The sequence below is a fragment of the Scomber japonicus genome, chromosome 19, assembly GCF_027409825.1.
Source record: "Scomber japonicus isolate fScoJap1 chromosome 19, fScoJap1.pri, whole genome shotgun sequence".
NCBI lineage: Eukaryota > Metazoa > Chordata > Actinopteri > Scombriformes > Scombridae > Scomber > Scomber japonicus.
The window spans coordinates 3513428-3540768 of NC_070596.1; the positions used below are offsets into that span (position 1 = coordinate 3513428).

Consider the following 27341-nt stretch of genomic DNA (forward strand, 5'->3'; position numbering starts at 1 on the left):
AGGAAGAAGTGGTTTGTGAGTGGCTGTTACTTTTGGCCCAGTGTTTGTCATAGTCAAGTCAAGTACTGTTTGTGAGCGTTATGTTATGGTAGCTCTCCTCACCAGTGACTGACAACCAGGAGTCAAGCTGCCAACGCTGTTTGTTGATGTTCAGCTTGCTTGTTGCTGACATAGCAGATTAGAGATGAGCTGAAGACACAGGAAGAGACACTTCACTGCAGACATTGGTAAGAATGGAGACGTGTGTTATAATGGTAAATGTGATGAAATGACAGGGGACCGAATTATATAAAGGTAGCATTTAGTTTATGTGCTTGTATATTTTCAGGTGAATTAGTTAGGTATCCTAGCTACGGTAAACATAAAGTTAACATACACACATTCATATACTACCTCATTTACAATGTAGCCAAAGCTCTTGCAGACACAGCATTTACACGTTACGATACAGTTTCCATTTCACGTCAGTGTTTTTTGTATACTTCCTTTCATCATCTTTAAATTGCGGTGTCAAAAATGATGATGGAGTTGAGTTAGCAGCTCAGCTCATGTATGATACATGTATTTGTTTCTTTTGTGCAGGGCTTTATTTTTGTTGTCACGTGCCACCTGGTTTGTTGTCTGTGTATAAGGTTATCTAATGCAGGAGCTGATATGTAGGTTGAGTCAATTACTGGGTTTGATTTTAAGGAAGGCGAAGGGAGCATCAGATCAATGAGCCTACCCGATGTTAATACAGCCAGCAAATCTATCTACCCTCACCGCTACAACCCAGTGTCACGGTTTGAACATGGGTGTTAAAAGCCCCTTTCACACTGGACAACCCCCCCCCCATATCAGCCATAATTAATTGGCTTTTGTCTGCAGTGTTAACGGGTACGATCTGCATTCAGTCCCGGATTAAATGACTGCAGTAGTCACGTATTCAATGGCTCCAGATCTGATCGGCAGTGATGGTAGCCTATACATCCCATGTCTCTTAAATTGCATCTACGTTTTCCTCACTTGCGTGTCTTCCCTCCATGAATGCGTGGAGAGACGTGAGGAAACTACTGCAGGAAAGAGGAAACGAGAAAACCTAGTTCTAGAGAAATGAGACGTGCTTTCCTCGGAAGCGTCACGTGAAGAGACGTCTTTTCTGATGACGACGGCAGCTTATCACAGCTGGATCAGCTGATCACAGCTGGGTTACCTGTCAGTCGGCTTCCAACAGCTGCAGCGACTTTTGATGGCGTTTGTGTGCACACGTGCACCGTGCTAATATTACTAGAGGTGCACAGTTGTCAGTAAAAGAGCAGCAGTGTTTTCTCCCTGCTGCCTGTTTATATCATATACATACATGTTTGACAAACACCTGCACATGGATAAAAAAACTTGGATTCTTCTGTGCACTCAAATTCAGAAATTATCCAACTTACATCAAACCAGACACTCAGGAATGGTCAGGTTTCCGTTTCAGGCGAGGAAACATCCAATAAGAGACTTGAGACGTAACCATGGAAATACGATGCCTGAGTGAGGTGCGATACTATGATGCACCTTTAAGTTCTGGAAGTTGGTGTGTATCGCCAGAAACATTGTTCGTTATTTTTTACAGTATACAGTATGGGAACAACGTACAACAAATTGAATCCGTCTTATTTCAGGCAGTGCTCAAACATCGTTCAGTTGGCTATGAATTTGAAAGAGACACTGAAGTAAAATATATAAAAAGGTAAACACTGTAACATTGTCACTGGCATCCATCCTACTTTCTACTGTTTACCAACCCTGTTTCCCAGCATGTTTGTGATGTTGAATGTGACATACACAAAAAAAGAAAGACAGAAAGGCAAGTTTGTCTACTGACAATGGCAAAGGAGTCAGTCACCTATTTTTCTGTTGATGGTCCTGAACTTTGACCTGTAAAACAACAAAAACACCCTCTATATAGAAACAAAGTAAAAGAATGTTCTCAAGGACAATTCAAATCAGGGATTGGAGCTGACAGGCATGATACTAGAGTTAGTGAAAAGAGTTGTGCAATGACACTGATGCCAAATCACACATAGTTTTTATTGGGTCAAAATGTATCAATATGATTACCACACCTACTGTATATACAATCAGACTTGGGTGTGTTAGGGTTAGCTCAAGCTTTTTCATGCTACTTCCCTCATCTTCTAACTTAACCTAACTTTTTGAGTTTTTGTTGAAATACCATTTCAGAGCTCATGTTTATTAGTTCTTCTGACTTGAAGTCTTTTGACTTGAAATGATAAATTGAAAGTACTGCTAATTTCTAATCAAACATGATGAGCATATCAACGTATTTCCCAGCATGCATTGTCTTGATGGAGCTTCCACAAATATGAAACTTGGAGCTTGAGTCAGATAATCCAGTACCTGCCAGTGTTAGGGATTACCCAGTTCTCAAATCCCATGATTTTCACAGCATGCTGAAGTGAGTGGGAACCATTGGCTACCTGGAAGGTAGAAAAACACAGAAAGGTTTGCCTTAATGTGAGCCACATGATTGCAGTAAACGTCTGTACTGATTATATTTTTATGGTTGCCCTGTGACTGATTGGACTTTATGACATATTTTCTCCCAGTCAGGTGATGAGAGTTGAGAGGATCTAGCTGAAAATATCAGTGGTATCATGGAGGACGACTGCAGGCCTCTGCTGAGCTCAGAACAGACTGGAGAGAGCTACTCACACAGAGGCTCCACAGACTCTCTGGATGTCAAGGTTAAAAGGTAGATCACACTGACTACACCCATCAATATACTGTACTTTCAGCATCACATGACAGAGAATAAGAAGTCTGTCCTGTGAGATACATGAGATGCATTCACTGGCACACACAGAGTAGGTGCAGTGCCATAATAAATACATTCATATGATAGATTATATTTATTCTTATGTTATTGATTCCTAGGTGTTGTACTTGATCAATAGAACTGGGGAAGAAACCAAAATAACATCAGTCACAGTGAAGAATGACTAAGAAAATGTGTCATTTGACCAAAGCTGGGGATGCCACTCTTATATTCTCTGTGGATTAGCTGTATATTAATCACTGTTAGGGATGGGGATAGTACTCACCAGATCAAATTTAATTATCCCTCCATACATAGAAAATGTATAAAAATATTTTTCTGTGATCAATAATTTGTGTCTCATGTTATTTTTCCACAAAACGTTCAATTACAACATCTCACAATGACATCTATTCCTCTCTCCATGAAAAATCCAGAATGAATGAATATGCTGATTCTCATGTCAAAAGTTTCCTGCTGGACACAAAATGTGTCGTACTCCACTGTTAAGTTCTTAGTGTATGTGCACTCAGGCAAGTGCACAGATTGACTTCAAATGGGGTGTGAACTCCTGCCCATTTGGCCTATTAAAAGAGAGGAGAAAAGAATGGATGAAATAATGTTAAATGTTAAAAATCTTTATCTTGAATAAATAAGAAAATAAACCAATGTCTAATATGCCTTATCTAAACCTTATGTGTTGCTCTTTAGAATGGCTGAAATGCATAGTTTCTTCCAAGCCTCAATACTATATGTGAATTGCAGCAGCATTTTAACCATTCTCAGTCATGGGTTTGTTTTAAATTTTTATTGTATTATCCCTTTGACAGTTTTGCAAAAATAGCCATTCCAAGCAAGTACCTTAATTATTTGGAGAAATCACTTTTTATAAATGTGATCCCCTGCACCTCTAACATCTTCTGAACGGGCCTGTTCAGCTGGAGGCTTCAACTTTCCACATTACACTTGTGTAAGTTGCATATAAAACACAGCTGGCTTCCAAACATGTTTTGACGTTTTAAGTTGAGAACAGGACATCTTCAACAGATGTCCTGTTCTCACCTCTGCAGAGTGAAGCTCAAACATTCAGGTGATGTAACGTCATGTCCTTTATTTAGTGTATTCAGATGGTAGCACTACAGCATTGCTTTGTCTTCATGTATGTGATTAGGTGGTGTGTGAATTAAGAAATGTATAGTATATTGTCATTATAAAATGATTAATCATTAATCATACATAATGTTGCGGTGTAGAAAAACCAATGTAAGTCAATACCATATCTTTTAGCAGTTTCGATCCAGCATGGACCCTGGTCAGCTGAGCTGACCTAGACCATGATTGTCTCTCTTTTCTGATAGTGTTTGCTAGATAATTAACAAGGTGTTTTCTACTAGTTAGGCTTTCCTGGAATTGCCTGACAAGCAAATACTACACGTGTGTGTTTCTCTTTGGCATCACCCTAGCATCATTCTCAACTGCATTAGCAGTGTGTGTGAATTTTAATCCAGTTAGGTATTTCACAGTGACCAACTAGCTTTCTAGCACATCAAGCATTGCAAACATTCCCTTTAGTGTCTATAAATTCCATCAGTCAATGTTCAGAACACAACAAGTAGTTCCGAGTGTTTGTAATTGTGCTCTGTATAATTCAAATTTAGGTATGTAACTAACTATTTCCATTTCAATCAATCTTTATTTATAAAACGCCAAATCACAACTAGTCATCTCAAGGCTCTTAACACATACAGTTGTGACCAAAATTATTAGCCCCCCTTATGAAATTAGACAAAAGTCTTGATTTCTCCATGGAAATGGCCATTAACAACACGTGTTTGTTATTTTGGAAACAATTACATTACAAAGACAAAAGTTGACAAGTTTGATTAGGATATTTTATTGATTTAATGAGTTGAAACAAAAAAAGGCAAAAATGAGAAATACAACATTATTAGGCCTCTCCCTTTCTTCACCAAACATAAGCAACATCCATGTGCCCAAACAATTCCAGTTTAGTCTCATCAGACCAAAGCACAGACTTCCAAAACTCATCTTTACCTTTCAAATGTTCACGGGCAAATCTCAGTCTGGCTTTGATGTGCCGCTCTTTGAGTAAAGGGGTTCTTCTTGGACGATGGCCCTGACGCCCACCATGATGGAGAGCCCTCACAACTGTGCTCCTTTAAACGTCAACTCCAGAAGAGGCCAGGTCAGCAACAATCATCTTGGCAGATGTCCAGGGATTCTTGCTGACATCTGACAATTTTCCTCTCTAGAGTTCTTGAAATTTTGAGCTTACGACCATGCCCAGGTTTGTTTCTTACAGAATTTGTCTCCTTGTACTTAGCAATAATGCAACGTACAGCGGTTCTAGACACTGTGAAACACTTGGAAATGGCAGTATAGCCTTCCCCCTTATCATGAGCCTCTACTATCTTCTTTCTGAGCTCAAGACTGATTTCCTTTGTCTTTGCCATGGTGAGTAAAAGTAGTCCCTCTCAATAATGTGTTCAAGTGCTCTGTTCCTTGGAGTCCTTTTATGCTGATTGAATGTTCAAGTGTTGTTAGGAAGCCAACTGACTGCACAGGTGTGGTTTGAAAGCTGATTGGTTAATTAGGTGTGTTTTTGAAGGCAAGAATTCACATGGGGGGAAATATTATTGACCACTCTATTATGGGGGCTAATATTTTTGACATCCCCATTTTTCTCTATATTGGATATAAAGCAAGCCTAAAATGTTAGTTTATATTCCAAAATGTACCAAAAGCTACTAGAAGCACTGGTGAATGTTTGATTATATCAAGTTTTATCAATGCTGCAAACATTGGGAAGAATTTTATGAAAATGTTCCATAATTCCTGGGGGGCTAATAATTGTGGTCACAACTGTAGAGTAGCTCTAAACCATACTCTTTAAATTAAAGAGGGGAATACAGAGGAGAGGGAGAAGCACATTGAATATCAACATTGAAAATAGAAGGTCCAGGTCAGGAATCTATCATCCCAACGTCTACAACCCCAGATTACCTGTTAGACGAGAAAGCAAAGAGAACTCCGGGGGAAAAGTTTAAGTTATTGAATGCATTAATATCACATGAATGTAAATGGATATAGATGAATAGAGAGAGAGGGAGGAGGAGAGAGGACTCAGTGCATCATAGGAGTCCCCCGGCAGTATAAGCTTATAAACTAGGAGCTGGTCCAGGACAAGCCTGGTCGGCCCTAACTATAAACTTTATCAAAAAGGAACGTTTTTGTAATATTACATAGATGAATAAGGCAGTCCTTGAAATGTGTTTTATTTGGGAGTTGAAGGACAAATCCTGCTAAAATATAACTCCTAGGTTCCTTACAGTGGTGCTGGAGGCTGGAGTAATGCCATCCAGAGTAGTTCTATCATTAGATAATGTGTTTCTAAGGTGTTTGGGTCCAAGCACAATAACTTTTTTCCAGAGTTTAATAGCAGAAAGTTGCACATCATCCAGGCCTTTATGTCCTTAAGGCATGCTTGTAGGTTAATTTAGTTAACTGGTTGCATTCAGTATTTCCAAATAATATTACCCAAAGGTAGCATATATAAGGTCACTAGTATTGGATTCCACTTGCAATTGTTTCTCATTTATATGAAATAGAGAAAAAGCAACTAATCTGCACATTGGACAACACGATTCAGAGAATGTTTGACATTTTTGCACGATTTAAACATTTAATTTATTATGAACACTTTGAGATATTCAGGATTTCCAGAAATGACATATTTTGTCTGCTTTTCCTAGGCCTTTCTATGTGGAGCCCAGGAACATTGTAGATGATGACCCGCAGGAAAGAGTGTCTGCTGAGGCTGCCATCCTCAACAGCAGAGTCCATTACTACAGCAAACTGACAGGCTCTTCTGACAGACTGCTGGTAAGTCTAATCACAACCCAGTTAAAACATTAGATTAAACATGACCATGGGCCCAATTTGCTAAGGCTCATACCTATACATGACACACAATACCAAGCATAAGTAAACTGCACCCTGTCCCCACGTCACCCTGTCCCCACGTCACCCTGTCCCCACGTCACCCTGTCACCCCGTCACCCTGTCCCCACGTCACCCTGTCCCCACGTCACCCTGTCCCCTCGTCACCCTGTCCCCTCGTCACCCTGTCCCCTCGTCACCCTGTCCCCTCGTCACCCTGTCCCCACGTCACCCTGTCCCCACGTCACCCTTTTGATCGGCAACTCAACATATGTCATGTAGTGAATTGGATTTCATTAGGAACTGTCATTATGGACACATCTTAGAGGAGATCATGTCCAGCCTGGTCTCCATGGATTACTATAACCGTTGGGAGATACAGGAAGTAAAAGAGGTAGAAGTGGTGCTGCAGGCCCAGAATACAAACCAGGCTAAAGGAAACTCCCCAAAAGCCTGTACCGCCCAGCATTTACCTCACCAAAGCCAGATCAACCAGCAACAAAATGTAGGAACTGGAGCTGATCACTTTGGCACAAAAATCTGTGCAGGACTGTTCAGTTATGGTAATAACAGAGACTAGGCTTCATGTGATGATCACTGATGAAGCTTGAAGATTGTGCTTGCCTGTAATTAACTCAAATATTGTCAATTAATCTATCAGAAGCTTCCAAAACATCTAGGCTTTCCCAAATTGTTTGAAGGCATAGTAATCTTAGTGTATGTAAACTTCTGACTTCAAAGAAAGTATTACAAAATTTACTTAAAATGCGTCTCTCTCATTATTCTGGCATTTAGCAATTATAAATAATTTTGGTAATCCTAGCTGACCTAAAACAGGAAAAGTTTGGTCTGATTTAATGTCAGACAGTGAGAAAAAAAGGTTATGTCTTTTTATACAGTGTATGTTAACTTCTGGTTTCAACTGTATGCTTACTTAAGAGCAAAGATAATAAGAGTGTTAGAGCTGCGTTCCAGCTATCACACAATTAAGAGTGAAGATAACATGAGTGTGACAGCTGGAATACAGTAACAGTAGTGTCAGAGTGAAGATAACACACACTGATTAACAGCACAAAGGGTTCTACCCCTTAAGTAAAGCCCCTTACACACATGCAATCTATCGCTGTGCAATGTTCCTGAACATTTCCTGCTCGGGGTCATGTGTGAATGGGAGCAGGGATTGATATTCAGGGAAATCTGAACAGCCAATTTCCCAGCTCAAGACCTGGGGCCTGCACGACAAGGCAAGTTCATATTCACCCAAATTCAGCAAAGGCCATTGGACCACACAATACAGATGGACAATGACTCAAAACATACTGTGAAGGCAACCGAGGAGTTTCTTAAAGCAAAGAAGTATTCAGTTCAATCAGTGTTAGTTCAATTACTTTTGAGCCCCTGTAATAAATAAATAAATATATAAATAAAAAATATAAATAAAAAAAAAAAATATATATATATATATATATATATGCTATGCTATATATGCTCAACGAAGTTTCATTGTATCTTTTGTGCAATGACAATATAGGATCTGTCCATCTATCCATCATCTATAGTAACTTGATGTGTTTTCTGTCCTTCAGAGTCCTCCAAACCATGTGATCCCCCGGCCAGAGGAGATCTATGTCTACAGCCCACTGGGTACAGCTTTTAAGGTGACAGGCAGTGACCCCTCCTCTAAAAACCCCAGTATCATCACCATGTAAGCCCTGCCATTATCAGTCAAACCTTGCTCACTGTTGTCTCGATACTAAAATGACTGTTTTATTGCTTTAATGACCTTGCTTTTCTCTTCTTGTAGATTTGCTATATGGAACACAATGATGGGCACATCCATACTCAGCATACCTTGGGGTATAAAGCAGGTGATTCTTATACATAATGAAAGTCCTTGGTTTGTTGAAAGGCACATCTAAAATGACTAGTTTTGTATTGACCTTAGCTTTTTTTTGGGTCCCTTTAGGCTGGTTTCACTCTAGGGATCCTCATCCTCATCTTCACAGGTCTGCTGATGCTCTACTGTTGTTACATTGTCCTCAAATCACCAAAGGCAATACGTAAGTCCAGCAACACTTATGATTACTTGAAAAGTTGGGATAATCCCGCCAAAAGATCTTCTAATTAAAACAAAAGTCACTATTTTGCCACATAATTTATCTTTTATTCAGACTCAATTATAATTTTTGGAATATATTAAGATTCATATTTTCTTAACACTCTATAAACAATATAGGCCACAGTCCAATGAAGTCCTGTTTCTTTTGGTTTGGTGTTATTTTAATTTTCACAGTACTGCATTGCAGCTCGAGTTACTTGAATCACTATGCTATTATTTTTAGATGCCAGCTTGCTTGCCATGCTTCCACTTCCTCACACACCTCTTTCAACATTCCCCTGGGCTGCCATATTTGTGGGATGAGATATGCAGATACTCCTATGACTTTTCATCAAAAAATCGCATATTCACTGCTCACCTCATCCCTTCTTTGTCTTCTGTGCAGCCTACATGGATACATCAGACTGGGAATTTCCTGATGTTTGTAGATACTACTTTGGCAAGTTTGGCCAGTGGTCCAGCTTGATCTTCTCTATGGTGTCACTTATTGGAGCCATGGTGGTTTACTGGGTACTCATGTCCAACTTCCTCTACAACACCGGGCAATTTATCTACAGTAAGCCAATGCTCTTACCAGTACAAGAAATTATGTAGTTGGTTGATTGATTAAACTCAGCATTTAAAAGGTAACACACATCAGTGGTGTCTGACATGCATCAAAACACATACCCTCTCTGGCCACTGTACCTTGGCTACTTTTTCTGTTTGTTTGATGTGTTTGTTTGTGTTTGGTGTGTGCCGTGGTTGTCAAATGACCTCACGTTGTGCAACATCTCTGTTGTCTGTTGCCCTTAAGGAACATTTAATGAGAATTCAAGTCTAAAGTCAAGCTCATCAAGTGGTCACCAATGTTGGGTGGAAAATCAATTTAAAGGTTTAATCAGCAAAGTATGTCTCATTATAATAATGTTTAGCTGACATTGAAAAATAAATGACCTCCACAACAGTCTTGTTTCAAACAAATTTCGAAGTTACACTTCATTTGTAAACTCTCTCAGAGATAGGATCTGAGACTGAATATGATTCGGTATTTTTTAGTATGCATCCAATGTTGCTAAATGACTGAGACTCAGCTAAGGTGGAGAAATAGCTTGCATTAAAGCTAAAGTTGCATACTTAATATACAAAGTTTTGTCTGGGTATTTAATCCCAACCGATCCTGACCGATAACAATGAGATCACTGGATATATGAAAAAATGTTTAAGAATCTGTTTTTGTATTAAGTATTAGCTAGGCTCGTTTGTGTTCTACACTTGTGATGGAACTACACATCAATAATGACATTTTTTAGCGTCCAAACCTTAAACCTTTGAAATGCTGCACCAATGTTCACCATGTAGAAAGTATAACAAATGCAGAGCAGGTGGTGGGTATTTCAGGAGTCCAGAGACTGTGGATGTTGAGACATCAGAACTGCTCATAGATTAAGGTTATTTTGTTCAGGGAGATGGTAAATTATTAATGGTTAGCACCTATTAAAATGTCTTGGTGCTTTTGCTTTGATCTGATTGATTCCTCTTCTTTGTACAGACTATGCTCACAATGTCAACGTGTCAGATTCAGAGTTTGAAACCAATGGCACAGAAAAAGGTAAGTCACATACAATAATTTGTCTATCTGCCTGATAAAGCACATAAGATATGCAGGCTTGAACATAAAATATAATAAAATACATACAAGATACAAATATCTCTATACCGTGTATGGATAGATAGATAGATAGATAGATAGATAGATAAATACTTATTAATCCTGAAGTTAATTAAGGCATTCAGTAGCCCATATTAAGTCAGGTCGTTCAGTCAGTCATCCCTCTCCTACAGTGTGGAGTTATAAAGCTGGATGACCCTGTGGACAAACCTCCTCAACATGTCTGTTGAGCATGACAGCGACAGAAGTCTGTTGCTGAAAATACTCCTCTGCCCTGTTAAAGTGCTGTATTGGGTGTTAACATGTAAGCATAAGAATGTTCACTGTCAAAGATCCCATAAATGTTAGTTACAATACACAACATTCAGCCACTAGATGTCACTCTTTGCACAAACATGTCAAGCGAGTACAAATCTGTGTGTTGTTTACTCAATGAAGTTGGGAAGAAAGAAAAGAAAGTCATCCCTGAACTGAAACTCAGCTCAATTGGTCAAACTATGCTGTGCTGATCAAATATGGGATAAGATTCTGTAATGTTTCAGAAGCATATTTTAGTGTACTGTTTAACTGTAATTTAAGAATGTTGTGACACGGCTGCCATTTTGTAAATGGATGTGGAGGGCACGGAGGAACTCACATGCACCAGAGCGGCTATCAGAACAAACAACAGGGAAGCTCAGATGACAAGCTCTGAGTATGGCTTCATTCACTGTTCAGGTTGCCATTACTCCTCTATATCATTACACAGCAAATAGTTGTTTGCTAAAATCTAGTAAGGCTGAATGTAATTTATTGTATCTTTCAAAAAAGAAGAGGGTAACCTGAGTATACAATATTGGGATGATGCAGGTCAGATTGATAGACAGTAGATTGAAATAGAAAAAAGTGAGCAAGCAGAGACATGTCATAGATGTCAATTAACCTTATCAAAATGTATTACCATAGATAAATCCATAATAATGTGTATATGTTTATGGGTGTTTACAGTGTTGCTGGAACAGCCCAAAATCCCTGTGCAGTGGCTCTTTACTTGCTAAATTGCCTGCTAGTAGACTATGGCTAACTTTACATTTGAAAGTAGCAAATGATTGTATCAGGAACACTGAATAAATATTTAGAACAAACTTGAAGCGTGAGTAGCACATTTCGCACATCAGCAACAGTCACAGCATGTGAACAGTTGTCTCTACATAGAAGACATTCGGGTACATGGTTGAGTGTAGGTCACCCATTTGCAAGCACTCAGAACCAATTACACAATGACTGTAGTTATGTGAGTAAAATGGAACAAATACTTCCAGAGGTAGTTCTAAACCACTTTGTCTTATAATCTCCAAGGGTGTGATGGTTGTAAAGTGATACCACAGGCAAAGCACCAATCTTTTAATAAACATACCACACTCAAATCCAAACGGTCTGAGAGCCCAATATGATTGATCCACTTTATTTTAGAATGTACTTTATTTTATTTTTAAATGCAATCCTTATTTTACTTGAAATAAGAAAAGAGCAAGAAGAACTATTTACTATTAAGTGTACTTATTATTTATACCATCAGTTTCTTTCATGTTGTCATGTCATGTGGTGTATATACTCATTCAAATCTCTATTCTATGAGTTGAAGTACTGCCACGTTTTGAACAGGCATTGCACTAGATATGAAAAATAGACTAGTTGTTTCCTAAAAAGAAATCTTAGTTAGTAAACTCAGTTTGGTAACGCTTTGATGATTTGTTCACCAGTCATCTGTCCATACCATAACCTTAATCCTGGAGAGAACAACAGTATCAACACACTTTACCTTGGTAACAGCGGAAATGAAACTTCTGATGTCATGTCTTTTGGACACTGGTGGAGTAAAACCAACACCATCCCTCTCTACCTCATCATCCTGCTGCTGCCACTGCTCTGCTTCCGTTCAGCCTCCTTCTTTGCAAGGTTCACTTTCTTGGGTAAGAAAGATTGAGAACAATCATATGAAAATACACACATACACATACACGCATACATAATCAGACTTGTTCTATGCACTCAGTGGTTATCAAAGTTTTTAATCACGTTGCATTTGTGTATGGTGTATGGAACAAAGATAGGGGACATCAACGACCTGAAGCAAAAGATCACTGATGCTATTGCCTCCATTGATGAGGCTCTGCTACAGCCAACATGGCAAGAAAAAGAGTACTGTCTTGATGTGCTTCGTGCAACTAATGGTGCCCATATAGAGGAGTATTAAATGATTACATTTCCACAGATTTGTCTATTCATTTGCTTTTGTAATAAATGTGTTAAATTGTAAAGAGACTTTATGGACACCCTGTGTATATATATACATGTATGTGTGTATGTATTTATCATAATCTTAACAATATAATAAATCTCAATAATAATAAAATCTCTAATTCTTTAAAGATTCTAGTTAAAAACAAGGCTAGTTTTTAACAATGGCTTAAAGGCCTCAATTTATCTGCAGATTCAGAGGCAGGAGATCAATGGTAAACAAGTTTTATTGCCTGGCTGTGTGTTTTTCTTCTGAATATGTTGTGTACTGCATCATTCATCCATTCAGTGTTGTATCACTCCTTCTTTTCCAGGGACCATCTCAGTGGTCTACTTGATTGTTCTGGTCACTATAAAAGCTGTCCACCTTGGCTTCCACCTAGAGTTCCACTGGTTTGACACAACCCAGTTCTATGTTCCAGGTAAATCTACAGATGCTTCTTCATGTTTCTTTCAATGACTTAGATTAACCTAGTAGACATACTAACACGACATAGTTGGGGTGTTACTCAAAAATGGTAATGTGTTACACATTAGTCGTTTGTTTTTATTTGTTTTTTTAAATAATGCGTTACTTTACTCAGTTACTTCCTGTAGCAGGTAATTAAATACACTACTAGTTTAGGTTACTCTGGAACAACACCTGAGATGTGTTATTGTCAGTTAATAATATAATGTTAAACCTTAAGTATTATCAGAGCAAATTCCTATCCTAATAAACACAAGATCTTTTTTTTTTTTTAAGATTTTTTTTCGGCATAGACACCAAGATCTCTTTTTTTTATGGTATTTAATGAAGTAATACCACAAAAGCAGCCATAATAACACATCACAGAAAGATGTCATGGGGAGAACAAGGCTCAATTGCATGTCCAAATATCACTGGGCTTTTGGCCTTTCAAGCAGAACTATCAATGTTACACTGGCAGTAGTCTACAAAAAAAACTCTAAAAAGACTTGGTCAACATAAATAAATAAATAATAATATGCCTCAAAATAATATATCAATGATTTCAATGAAATTTCATATCACAGGCCAAACGCACTTGAATTGCTTGCTCACTATGGCTTAATAGTAGAATAGTCCAGCACAGGAACGTGCACATGATTATAGAGAGGCAGGGCCTCAAAGTCAGAAAAGGGCAGCATGTGCGTGCCGAATTTTTTTAAATTTTTTCGGTCCTTTACACAATATGGAAATTAATGTAAAATTAAAAAATAAAGTTAACTACTTAGCTGTGTGTCCTGTAGGTGAAAGTGATATGAAATTGCCATTTATTTTGTGTCAACAAATGATTGTCAACATGAATAATAATACAGCTTACATCCCCAGAATGCTGAAATTACTATGTTATTATTATTATTATTATTATTATTATTATTATTATTTTGTTAGCCCACACAGCAGTAGCAAAGTCACAATAAACTTTATATCTGAACCTCGAAGGAAATATGATCCGCCGTAAACACGGTGCATTCTATTTTGAAAATTAACCCTGTGTTTTATTTTGTATTTTGTACAGAATTTCCTGTCCCGCACGATCTGCTCTGTGCTGATTTGATGCGGCGTGCTCCCACGTCCCGCAAAAATAGAAGCTGACACATTGACTAAAATAGAGCGTTTTTCTGAAATATTACCCATATTTAAGCACGTTGAATAAGTGGACGGTGACTAGTTAGACCATAACTCACAGGTTCAAGTTGCTCCACTGTCATGTCTCCTCAGTTACCCCCCCCTCTCTCTCGCTCACCGAGCGGAGCCGCAACGGATAAAGAAGCAGCAGGCTCAACACACACAACAATCCCGTATTACAAGAAATGGGTACAGTTTTTGTACCGTTGTTTTTTTTTTTTTTACATCCCTAACAGGAATTTATTAATGTTATTTAAAACAAACAAATAAACACACACACACACACACACACAGAGGGCACTTTTTAATACGAGGCAAAAAGGGCAGGGGCTCTGTGTGCATGTGCCTGGTCCAGCAGCTTATTTCATATGTTTATCACTAAAGCAGTGGTTAACCCTCATGAGGAAGAGTCTCTTAAAGCATTTGTCAGACAACTTGTTCTCTTGAAATCAGCACAGGATTGCCCAGGCTGAAGAGATTCTTCACGGGTGCCCAAGATGGCGTTTTCATCTACAGTAGGCATAAAACTGGTCCAAATAGCTCACAAAGGTTTCCTGTCTGATAATGGCTGCCCATTCCCTGTAATCTGTATTTTGGCTGTACTTATATAATCGCTTTTTTAAACATAAGCACTAACAAAAACACAAACAAAAATAGATAAAAGATAAGATGATAATAATTAAAATTGGGAGTTCAGGGAGTCCAAGCATGCAGTGGCACCCAATCAAGAAATGAATTCCAGGGGCCTGTTTCAGAAAGCAGGTTTAGAGTTAATTCTGATTTTTCGGTTTTACAAAGCCAATTCAGCTATACTGTGAGTCAGTTACCCTGGCAACATACTCCGTGAAACTAACCAGTAACTAACTCATTGCCTGGTTTTCTTCAACTAACCCTGAGTTTATCTTCCTTTTTAACTGAAGCCTGCATGCAGACTGAAGACATGGTGTGTCCTTTTCTTAAAGAGTCAGTTAATATTGAAACACAAATGCTAAACAGAAATCTCTGTCAGCAGGTGATCAAACACTATATATAACATTCACCCAGTCACTCAAATTCATACACTGATAACAAGGCCTACCACACAGGATGCCAACCTGCTCATCAGGAGGAGTTATCATTCGTACACAATTGGTGTAGCCAGTGGGAGTAATTTGGGGTCCTCCAGTACATATCGACTTATGTACTGGGGGAGCCGGGAATTGAACGTCTGATCCTCCGATTGGTGGATGACTGCTCTTCCTCCTGAGCCACAGCCGCCCCAGTGTATGTTTCTGAAAGACAGATATCTCACTGTACAAACGGGCAGCATTTCCTTTACTATGTAAGATGCTACAAGCCTGTTGAATATCAAGCTTTTGCTTTGTAGCTGGGGTTGGCTTGGCATACACTTGGCTTGGCATACACTTGAGCATCAGTCTTTGGATGTTTCACTGCTAGCTTTGTGTAAGTGAGTTGCCTTTGCAGGTGCTTGGAGAGATTTGATGTTGTGTTCACAGTAGTGGATAGGTATTTCTGGCCTGGGCAAAGTTTGCACTTTACTGTCAAATTCTTGTCCTTTGCGTAACAAATTCGAAGTAATGTGTCACTCCTCAAAAGGTGTTGATCGCTCCGATGAGGCCATTTTAGTCCTTTCTCTTGTTCGTGTGTACATGTGTGTCTGAATTTTGGGCGGCTGTGGCTCAGGAGTTAGAGCGGTCGTCCTCCAATTGGAAGATTGCAGGTTCAATTCCCGGCTCCTCCAGTCCATATGTCCATCCCATGGGCAAGACACTAAACCCCAAATAGCTCCAGTTGCTGTGCCAATGGTGTGTGAATGGGAATGAATGGTTAGATTCCCCCTGATGAGCAGGTCAACACCCTGTGTGGTAGCTCCTGTCATCAGTGTATGAATGTGTCTGAATGGGTGAATGAGATGTAATGTAAAAGCACTTTGAGTAGTCATAACAACTAGAAAAGTGCTATGTAAGTACAGTCCATTTAACTTTAACCAAAGCTACATCATGAGAGGTGATTTTTTTATTTTTTTATTTATACGAGTAGAAAAAACGTATGTACGCAAGTAACAACATATTCGTTTTTAGTACCTGTAATGTGTTTACTTTATGTATTACATTACTGAGTTACAGACAAATGCAGTGTGATTACAGTTACACCAAACACTGGACATAGCATGCTATAGTACAGTTACAGCTGGAGCCAGTCTCAGTTTACATTGGGTGAGGGGCAGGGTGCCAGTCAATCATAGGGTTAACATATAGTATAGAGACCATTCACAACTACGGGCAATATAAAGATATAGCATAAGGATGGTGACAGTGACTGATACTCCCTACTGGATTGACAGTTTACATGGCAGTAATGAACACTGCAGCACTAGTGAGTATTTAGATGTTTTTTTAAATTAATGTACAGTAGAAAATACATAATGTCTGTCTTACTTTGTTCTTTCAGAGTTCAGACTGCTCTTCCCTCAGCTGACTGGTGTTCTCACTCTGGCCTTCTTCATCCACAACTGCATCATCACATTGATGAAGAGCAACATGCACCAAGAGAACAATGTAAGCCTTATTCACACACTGCAAACATGTATTCAACTGCACTGATCTTGTCTCTCCTGACTTAGTGCAGATAACGCAGTTCCACATTTTAAGTGATGGCAATACCTTTAGTGTTCACTTCAGAAACTGGAAGGGAAGAGTCTTTTTAAATATCAAATAGTTCAGTCAGGACAAACCTCATCATGGTTTATTGATCCCAGAAAACACAATAAATAAGATGATGCTGAGGTTAAGGTGAATGTGTTTTGGTATTTTCAGGTGCGGGACCTGTCTGTGGCTTATCTTCTGGTAGGACTGACCTATCTGTATGTGGGAGTGTTGATCTTTGCTGCCTTTCCTTCACCTCCTCTCTTCAAAGACTGCATTCAACCAGTAAGATTCACACCTCAGTTTTCTTTTCTTTTTTTGCCATATAAAATTGAACTTTGTACTCTAACTTGATCTTTAGGGGTAGACCATTGATGAAGCAAAGAACAAGTGCCTTTTGGCGCAGATCCAGGTAATATAGTGCTAAGATTTTACCATATAATTCTTGTTTCAGGGCCACAACTTAATAGCCATGAGACTGACTCATGTGACACTTTGCAAAGTTCATCCATATACAAAGAAAGCCATAATTTTACCAGTTTTATCAGCCTTGACAGAGTAGTCGTTAAGAAATATGACATCGATTCACTTCTCATTCTTTTTGTAAGAATCAAATATATTCATAGAATATACACTCACTTAGCACTTTATTAGGAACACCTGAACACCTGCTTATTCATGTACTTATCCAATCAGTCAATCATGTGGCAGAATTGTAATGTATAAAATCATGTAGATGCCGGTCAGGAGCTTCAGTTAATGCTTAAGTCAAACATGTGGGGAAACGTGATTTCAGTGGCATGATTGTTTGTGCCAAACAGACTGGTTTGAGTGCTTCTCAAACTACTGATATCCTCGGATTTTCAAGCACACCAGTCTCTAGAGTTTACTCAGAATCACATTTATTGCCAAGAAATTTTGCGTGTAAAAGGAATTTGTCTTGATGTGGTGTATAAAAATTAAAATATAGAAAAACAAGCATATCCAGTGAGAAAAATAAGAGTAAGCTACACATATATACACATAATTGCATTAATGTAATTAAATGTGATGACTTCACTGATATGCAATATAAGATTATAGATTATATATATTATATTATAGATTTCACATTAATCTAACTCTATGGGCCTGATTTACTAAAGGTTTGCGTATGTAAAAACGTGTGCAAACTTGACATCACCCACAAAAAATGTGCAAGCTAATCTACTAACGCTGCGCACAGAGGTTTGAGTCTTTAAATGTGTAAGATAATACACACTGTCCATTTAGTACGTCTGTCATAATGAATATGTAATATGAGACGTTTTTAAGCCCAGTGTGCAAAATACAGGGAGGAGAAAATGCTAATCAAATATTTAGCACGCGCATTGTGATTTACCAAACCTGAAGGTATTTTTTCTGACACTAACTGTGTCTATAAATAATATCTTTGAAGGACAGGTATTAACCTGCTGCACACTGCACACATATGACTTGTTACTGTAGAGAGGATGAGACAGAGGCACAATGATAGAATACGCAGAGAACAGGTTTTATCCACCCGTGTTAATATTTTTGGAGTGGAATATTTTTGGTTTTACTAACAGCAAAGACTTTGTCACAAATACTCTCCCATATGGAGGTTTTTCTGGTACTATTTTTTTGCTGTAACTCAGTTTGTTCATTTCTTCCGCTACAAACCTCTAATTCCATGAGATGAAATTTCATTTTGCCCTTGCGGGCTTTCTGCTCGTCCAAACTCTTCATTAAGACACAAAACCCTCATTTTAATACTGCTCTCTCCACCCTGTTGCACCCGTTTTCATTTACGCAGTTATTTTCAATAGATCACGCACACTAACCAAATATGCAGTCTATTGGACTGCACATGCAATTTAGTACCCTTCATTAAAGATCTTGAATTTCTGTCTGTATGTACCTCTATGTAGGAATCAGGTAGACTATGGCATGGTTAGAGTGAGCATGGTTAGGGGAAGGCATCATAGGCCTAGGCACTGTTGATTAATTGTAACAGTGTTTTATTAGGGTGTAACAGTGTGTTATCTTCTTAGTCAGGCATTTAATGTGATATTTTGACCCAAACTCAACTATGAGGTCAGTGCAGCATCTGGAAAGTATACAGCATGCACTTATTAGAGATATCTTGTAATTCATCTTCACAAAATACAGTGGTTGCAAGCAATTTTTGATTCAATGGCTAAATAATTACACTTGCAAAATGAACATGAAGTATACTGTTAACTTTCTATGTTGTCACTCAGACTTATGTCAACAGAGCAGATCAGCAGAAACAAACGAGAAGTCATAATCTTAAGTCACTATAGCATTCTTTTTTCAAACAAATCCCTCATTGCAAACATTCCACTGCTGTCTTCTGTCCTATAGAATTTCTTGGATAACTTCTCCAGCAGTGATGTGATGGTGTTCGTGGCTCGGACCTTCCTGTTGTTCCAGATGATCACAGTCTATCCGTTACTGGGATACTTGGTCCGGGTCCAGGTGATGGGTCAGATCTTTGGCAGTCATTACCCAAGGTAAGTTCATATGTTGTTATTTCCTGGGTAGCAGACCTACATAGTGATGAATATACAGCAGTGTATGTAGGCCTGGCACCATAATTATGTTATCGACTTATCTAACGATTTATATGGACATGACCATGATCATTTTTGAATCGTCGATATTGCCTATTTGTTTACATGTTGCCAAAATGTTAGCTAGTCCTGCTGCTTCTTCCCACTACCTTGCTCTGTGTGGGAGGTTGTGTTGACGTCACAGAGTCTGCACAATTGCTGTTGCACCCTGCACTTTCAGGCAGCTTCTCTACACAGAGAGTGCAGCAACAGGTGAAGATAACGTTACCTGAGGCTATGGTGGTTTACAGTGGCAGATTTAGTTATAGGCGATATGGGAAGCACAAAGGGCACACACACCAAAAAAAAACAAAAAGGGGGCCCCATAGATTATAATGGTGGTGGTGGTGGAGGACGTGAGGGTGAGAGTCCCATATATGGAGGTGGTGGTGAAGGGCAGAGTGAGAGCCCCAGAGATGATGGTGGTGGTGGTGGTGGTGGTGGTGGTAAGGAGGGTGGTGGGAAGGGTGAGGGTCCCATAGATAATAATAATGATGATGGTGGTGGAGGACGTGAGGGTGAAAGCCCCATAGATGGAGGTGGTGGTAGTGAGGATGATGGTGTAATCTTTTATTACTACTACTACTACTACTACTGATGATGATGATAATGATAATGATAATAATGATAATATTGTTAGGCTATTTTAGATACATTCTTTTATCAATACCCCCCCCCCCCCCCCCCTATTGGGCACAAGTTAGTAGTCCTAGTTCATGTCTCCCATCTTTGTCTGCATCAGTTCCTTGAGCTCCATTTCTAGCTGAGCCAGGCTCTCCCCTGGGGATCAGATTCCTCCTCCTCAGAGTCCAGTATACCAGCAGGTTCACCACTGCTCCAGTATACCAGCAGGTTCACCACTGCTCTCTTTTTCAATTAGGGACTTAAAGGAAGGAAAGGCTTTTTTTCGAAAGACGGGAGGTGTTTTTTTTCGTTTCCTTGTATCAGAACAGTACCTTTTAGTATAGTAATTGATGGTCAGAACTGGATTGTTGGTATCTAAATTTCCATATTTACATACTGTCAGCCTTCCATCTCTGCCAATACCTTCTTTCACTACATGATTAAAGTGGATTTCCAAGCTTGTACCACTGTGGTATAAAATATGAGGTTATTGATGGTCCTTCTACATAGTCTACATAGAGTTCATGATGGTTCTGTTTTCATATTTTTCCTTTGTACTTTTTCTTGGCGTTAGCAGTAGTGCAGTGGGCTGGATACTCCACTTCTCTGTGTAGAGTGTTTACCGTTTCCCTGGCAACGTCTCTGTGGGCTAACTGTTAGCAATGTAGCTAGCGATTAGCGATTTAGCTAACTGTTGTTAAAACAGGCCTACTGGAAGGGTTTTCCTTGGATAGATGTCCTGAGTCTGATAGTCCCTTTCATTGATCCAATCCCTACATTTTGGTTCAGGATTTGGTGCTCTGGTTGCTGTTGTTGTCTGCTGTAGCCAGGTAGCTTAGCTTCCCCACTTCCTCTAATTGACCTTTAATTGACAGTAATTGTTTGTAATCCTGATGCAAGGTCTTGAAGCTTGTCTTTTGGGTGAAATTTGGTTGATTTGGGAAAATAAGTAAGTAATAAGTAAAAAATAATTATCTAGTCTTCTTCTTCTTCTCTGCTTCCTTTTTGGTCTAAAAATCTAAATATCTTTAGGAGCTCATCTTATCCTTGACTGAAGGCTTAGAATGTCTCTCTCTCTCTCTCTCTCGCTCTCTCTCTCCCTCTCTCAAAAAAGGAACTTGGGCTTTGTTTTTCAGAGTTTTTATTTAAGGCTAAAGTTAAAAAAAACAAAAACTAACAATAGCCTACGGCCAAATATCCGAATTTGTTTTGGACTGCATGACACAGCGGGTGCATGCATAGACTTGCACAGATTAGTTCATCGGATCATTTTCTCTCTCAGATGACCGGTTCATCATCTCAGAGGCTGCTAACACCTGATATGCTAATAGCTTTTCAAATGTCCGAAAACCTTGCAGCAGGTTTGCAAACATTTTAAAAGTATTGTAAAATATTACGGTAAGTACATAATGAAGTACTACTACTGAAATTTCGACTGAAGCTCCCACTGCATTTAACTATCACATTACTCTTTCTGACACAAGCTGTGTCCCAAAGCATGACTGCACCCTCCTCTGATCTGCACTTGTCATTAAATTGTTGCTGATGTCTTCATCATCAGCTCATTTCAGTTATTTTTTAACAGTTCAGTTCAGTTTTCTCATGTAGACAAACAATTTAACTGAAACAATTTTGTAAATATTTCTGACATTTCCTGTTATTTATCAGCTGAAGTGTACACCAGCATGGATACATCTGTGATTAGCTAAAATTGTCTGATATATTGATCACACCCTCATTACATACTGATGACACAGACTCTATTAAGGTCCGTATAATAATTTAATAAATAAAGAGGAAGAAGTATTTGTTTTGTTTTGTTGTTTTTTGTAATTAATTTTGGTCAATTGTACAGACTTATTTTCATCTATTTGTTATTCTAATATTTGTGCAGAAATGGTAGTTGTAGGATTTCCAAAGATTATTTACACAGTCTGTAAGTAATAAGTCTGCGATCTCTGAGAATGTCATACATTTTCATTTTTCCTTAGTTTCTTCCATGTCCTGGTACTGAATATCTTAATTGTGGCAGCTGGTGTCCTGATGGCCAAGTTTTATCCCAATATTGGATCCATTATACGGTATGTTTTGAAATTGTTTCCTTATTCACTTATACTAAATGCCAGTTCATAATTCATGAATCAAACTGAATGAATCAAATGATTGCTTTTATATGCATTAATAAGAGGAACAAGAGACTGTGGCTGTGATGAACATGACATGGTTGACATTCTCTGTAAGAGTGTTGGTTGCATTTGTTCCTTGTCCTTCATCTCCATTAGAAATATTTCAAAGTGGTGTGAAAGAAGTAGTATTTAGTATTAAGTCCAGTTAAACCCAATTCCTTCCCAGTTTGGCAGTAATGACAATACTCCTCATCATTAGTAAACCAACTTATTCTAACTTTTTTATAGCCTTATTTGTTTGTACAGCAAAATTAAAAAGAAATGTAATCATGCCATTCATACTCATATCAATATAAATGTAACTAATAAAGGCATACAATTCTAAAAATCATAATATTACAATACATTTTTAAAACCAGTTCCTTGTAATCGATGTTTTAATCGCTATTAGTAGTACTTAAGAAAACAGAATTCAGTTCCTTCAAAAAGGCCTTACGCCTGGCTCACACCGGGCGCAGAAGCGCCGTGCTTGGAAATTCTCGCACTTGCCGGTCGGCAAGCGGCTCTGCTCCTCGGTTCCTCTGTTGTCACACTTGGAGCTCTTTTTTCTCTATCTCTGTTTGTATGTGTATTACACCCCACTCTGTGTCCTTCTCTCTTTTGTGTGTGTGTGTATTCGTCTCGTGCTCTGATTAGGCACACACACACACACACACACCGCATTTGTCAAACGGCATATTTAATTATTGAAAAATAGTTTTATTTTGACATGCTTTATTTAGAAAACCAGATTCTCTCGTTGTTGCTTTGTTTGACTTACTGCCCGGCTTGACACATTCGGCCACGGCACGCAGAGAAAATAGACCAGACGCCGAAATGATCGCTGCACGGCGCGAACCGACAGCGGTGCAGAGCCTCGCTTCCTATGTGAACGACACCATTGATTAACATGGGCGCCGAAAGGAAAGTAGCTCCGCTCCTCGGTGCTTGGCAGCTAATCGCGGCGCTTCAGCGTCCGGTGTGAACCAGGCCTTAGAAGGTTTTTATAAAGTAAATTAACAAAGATCTTTCCTGCTGAGGACAGTAACATTAGTCATAAACACCCACTGGCCACTTCATAAGGTACACTCATCAAATCTAATGCAATCTAACACAACAATGGTGATGGTATACTAGGGTGAATTATATTGAATGCTGTTCATAACATGTTGTCCACTCCATTAACAAACACAAGGGGGGCAAAATATTAGGACATAAAGCTTTCAGTTAATGACCACAAAAACTTCAAACTTGTAAAAGTAGAATTTATGGCAAGGCTGTTTTATTGGATTGCATTTGATTGCACAGGTGTACCTTTAAAAAATAAAGTGGCCTGTGTGAATATGTTTTTGTTGGATGTGTTTTTGGTCAGAAGATATTCCATCTATTAAGTGAGTGAGACTGGTGTGACAGTGGATTGTGCTGCAGAAGCTGTTTAATGTGTTTTTTGGGGGGTTTCAGTGAGCACCCTCAGACCTCCATCCAACACAATCATTGCTACAGCTACAAAGTTCATGCACTCACTATGGACAAGTGTTGATTTTTTCAATTACAAATTATTTATTAATTTAAGTTTTTGCTAAAATCCTCACTCGACTCATCAATTTTCTCCCACTCTCCCACTCCCTGGGTCCACTTCTCTTTAATTGATTGAATATATTACTATGAATTATTGTTACACCTGGGAAACACTGATTAAACAAAAAGTGATATAAATGTCAATAAATACTTAGTTTGCTATATAAAATAATTGTAGGCTTCATTGTCCCTACCAATGTTCTGTCATTGTTTGACTGCTATGATTATGAAAAAGGTTTTAAATTGCATTCTGTGTGGATGTGCATAAACCCTACTATTGCTTCCTTTTTTGTCTTGATTATAATTTGGATCATACCCCCAAAATATACTTATTTTCCCAAATGTTGGAGCTCTGCTTTTAAAAGAAATTATTGACCATTATTGTTATCAGCTTCTAAGACAACCACTGATAAAAACAATTCCTTATAATCATTCATTTACAATCATTATATAGTGGGCGGCTGTGGTTCAGGAGGTAAAGTGTGCTCGATTCCCGGCTCCTCCAGTCCACATGTCCATCCCCAAGACACTTAACCCCAAATTGCTCCCGTTGCTGTGCCAATGGTGGGTGAATGATTAGTGTCCCTCCTGTCATCAGTGTATGAATGTGTGTGTGACTAGAAAAGCTCTATATAAATACAGTACATATATGTATATACAGTCCATTTACCATATAGAAACAGAAGCACCAAACGTTCGTCCACCTGACAGCACTTTGCACTTTGATTTAAGTAATGAATGCTCAAAGGCAAGTCATGTAACCTCACACATATTTCTGATATATTGTTGTGCATGCTTGATTCTCTTGATTGAGAAATGGAGTAACAGCATAATCTAACCTCAGATGTTTCATGTTTGAAGTGGTTTGCCATGTTGTGATGCTGTACTGATAAGTCTTTGTTCCCTCACAGCTTTTCTGGAGCAACATGTGGCTTGGCTCTGGTGTTTGTCTTTCCTGCGTTAGTCCACATGATCTCCCTGAAGCGGCAGGGGGCGCTCCGCTGGCCGTCAGCCCTCTTCCACAGTTTCCTAATCTTGCTGGGCATTGCCAATCTGCTGGCCCAATTCTTCATGTAGTGAAGCAGTCACACACAAACACCCTGAACCTTTCAAAGCCAAAATTAAAAGATGTGATGGAGATTTCAGATCGTAATCTCTGAAATTAGATGTAGAATAATGGAGTGCATTATGTGTATTATCCAACTAATGTCATGTCTACCAAAATAATAAACCACTGCAGCCTCTAGCCACTCAGATTCATCGTCTGTGACTGTGTTATAAGATTAAATATCACACACTTCCTGTAATAAAAATGAAAGTTTTGCTTTGGAAAGGTTTATGCTTCAGGGAAATAACAGAAATCTATTATCTTGGTTTGATCTTTTTATTTCTCCCTGCCATCCAGTCAGTGGTTATTTTTATGATAAAGTTTTTCTTGAAGATGATTTCCTACATGATTACTCCTGCACAGACTGATTGCAGACCTGCCAAACAGAGACATGCTGTGTTCTGTGTTGCAACTCTGTCATTCATGGTAACATCAGCTGCAAACTGATAGGAACATTTGGAATGAGGTCAGCATAGTGACTGAGAGTATTCTTAAACTATTGTATTAAAGGTCTGCTTTTATGTAGATTCAAGCAGCATCTTAGTCAAACATGAAATCTACAGTTTTGAGTGAACTTTAAATGTGTTACATGTGAAGCTTACAGCTGGATCATATAGAACCGTGTGTTGCTGACAGCAGGGAATCGTTTGACTAACTTTGTGATTATGTTAACGCTATGTTACGCTAAGGCAGCCATGTTCTGTGCATATTTTTGACAAAACTTTTGGCAGTCTTTTCATATTTATGAGCAGTGTTGATTTACATGTTTGACAACATGTTTACATGATGCCTATTTTCTAGAGACTGTGCCCAATCTCCTGTATTTTACTAATGAAAGGAAAGACAAAGGGAATATATGTGTGGAAATAAACCATATCAGATTATGAAAACTGTAGTTTTGTGTTTGCTTTCAATCAAATTAAAGGAGTATTCTGGTTTTAAATACAGGAGTCTTATATACATAGTGTTGTTCATGACTCCTATCATTAATGATAATGTACTCTGAGTTAGTGATCTGGAAACAGGGTGACATTACTAAAAAGAAATCCAACAATTAAAAAATGAGCAGACGATGAGACAGGTTAGAAACAAATGTATTTATGTAAAAATCTTAATGTCAACTATTGGTTTGCTGGATTATAATGTTATTAATAGAAATTAGTGACAAAACTATAAAAATAAAACCTAGGTTGTAATAAACTAAACTTCAACATACAGTGTAGGTTCAGCTCATAGAATCTACTGTACTTCAGCACACAACAGCACACTAAAGGGAAGCATTGTGAGATTGAACCTCAAAAACATTTTTGTATTCTTATCCTGAAACTCATACTTTTTATCCGAGGTATTCTGATTCAGCAAACTTGCACATATGTATGGTAAATCTCTTATTTTAGCCCAATGAATGTCAACTGTTCATGAGGAGGTAGGAAATCCCTACATTCCTCCATCCAAAGCTTTGTTCAATTTCTTTGCTAACAGGACAAACCAATATACAATTCATTATTTAGTTTTTCCATTTTTCATGTGAATTAAGAAATGTAAATTCCTGAGCTTTTCCTGGTTTTGTCGTCTACAAATCAGAATTGTATTAGTAATTAAACAAAACTGAGAAAACAACTTGTTTTCTGGTTTTATAATTACCCGCACCTAATGACTGCGGGCGTATGATTGGATCACCCATCATTGTCAAGCCCACAATCACTCATTCAATCTTTATTTATAAAGCGCCAAATTACAACAGTCATCTCAAGGCACTTTCCACATAGAGTAGATCTAAACCGCACTGGTCATGGTTGCGCACTAGGGGTGTGACGAGATTAAAACGTCACGATATTTATCGTCGAAGTGAATGTTGTCTCGCGAAACTATAATTAAGGGGCGCACCAAAAAAAAAAATAAGACGATCGGTTTTCTAGCGTTCATTTGCGTCATGTCTTTTTTTTATGTCACCTGTGGATCATTAACCTTGTTACAGTGGGTGACCTCGTTCAAGTTGGTGAACTAACAGCTTCTACCTGTTGAGAAGATCTCAGTCAGCAGTATGAGATGAGGTGAGGAACAGGTTAACCTCAGTTCTCTATCGTGTCAAGACTATCTCTCCACCCTACATATTCCATATGTACGGGGTCGGGGACT

The 27341-nt window shown here is 38.6% G+C and overlaps 1 protein-coding gene across 1 annotated transcript; it reads left to right on the forward strand.

Annotated features, from left to right (window-relative positions):
* On the forward strand, positions 1 to 26097 carry slc38a9 (solute carrier family 38 member 9). Its single transcript, XM_053339398.1, has 15 exons — positions 1 to 227; positions 2595 to 2740; positions 6577 to 6706; positions 8350 to 8468; positions 8568 to 8631; positions 8730 to 8823; positions 9268 to 9438; positions 10414 to 10473; positions 12276 to 12485; positions 13128 to 13235; positions 16898 to 17004; positions 17263 to 17376; positions 19480 to 19628; positions 22343 to 22432; positions 25006 to 26097. Exons 2-15 carry the CDS (start codon positions 2643 to 2645, stop codon positions 25169 to 25171), a joined length of 1680 nt encoding a protein of 559 aa, XP_053195373.1. The 5' UTR covers positions 1 to 227; positions 2595 to 2642; the 3' UTR covers positions 25172 to 26097.
* The last annotated feature ends 1244 nt before the right edge of the window (positions 26098 to 27341 follow it).

Excerpts from the sequence above, each read along its gene's own strand:
- slc38a9 (XM_053339398.1), top strand. The coding sequence starts at position 2,643 with ATGGAGGACGACTGCAGGCCTCTGCTGAGCTCAGAACAGACTGGAGAG. Across the intron at positions 9,439-10,413 it reads CACCGGGCAATTTATCTACA|ACTATGCTCACAATGTCAAC; the intron begins GTAAGCCAATGC and ends TTCTTTGTACAG. Across the intron at positions 13,236-16,897 it reads AACCCAGTTCTATGTTCCAG|AGTTCAGACTGCTCTTCCCT; the intron begins GTAAATCTACAG and ends TTGTTCTTTCAG.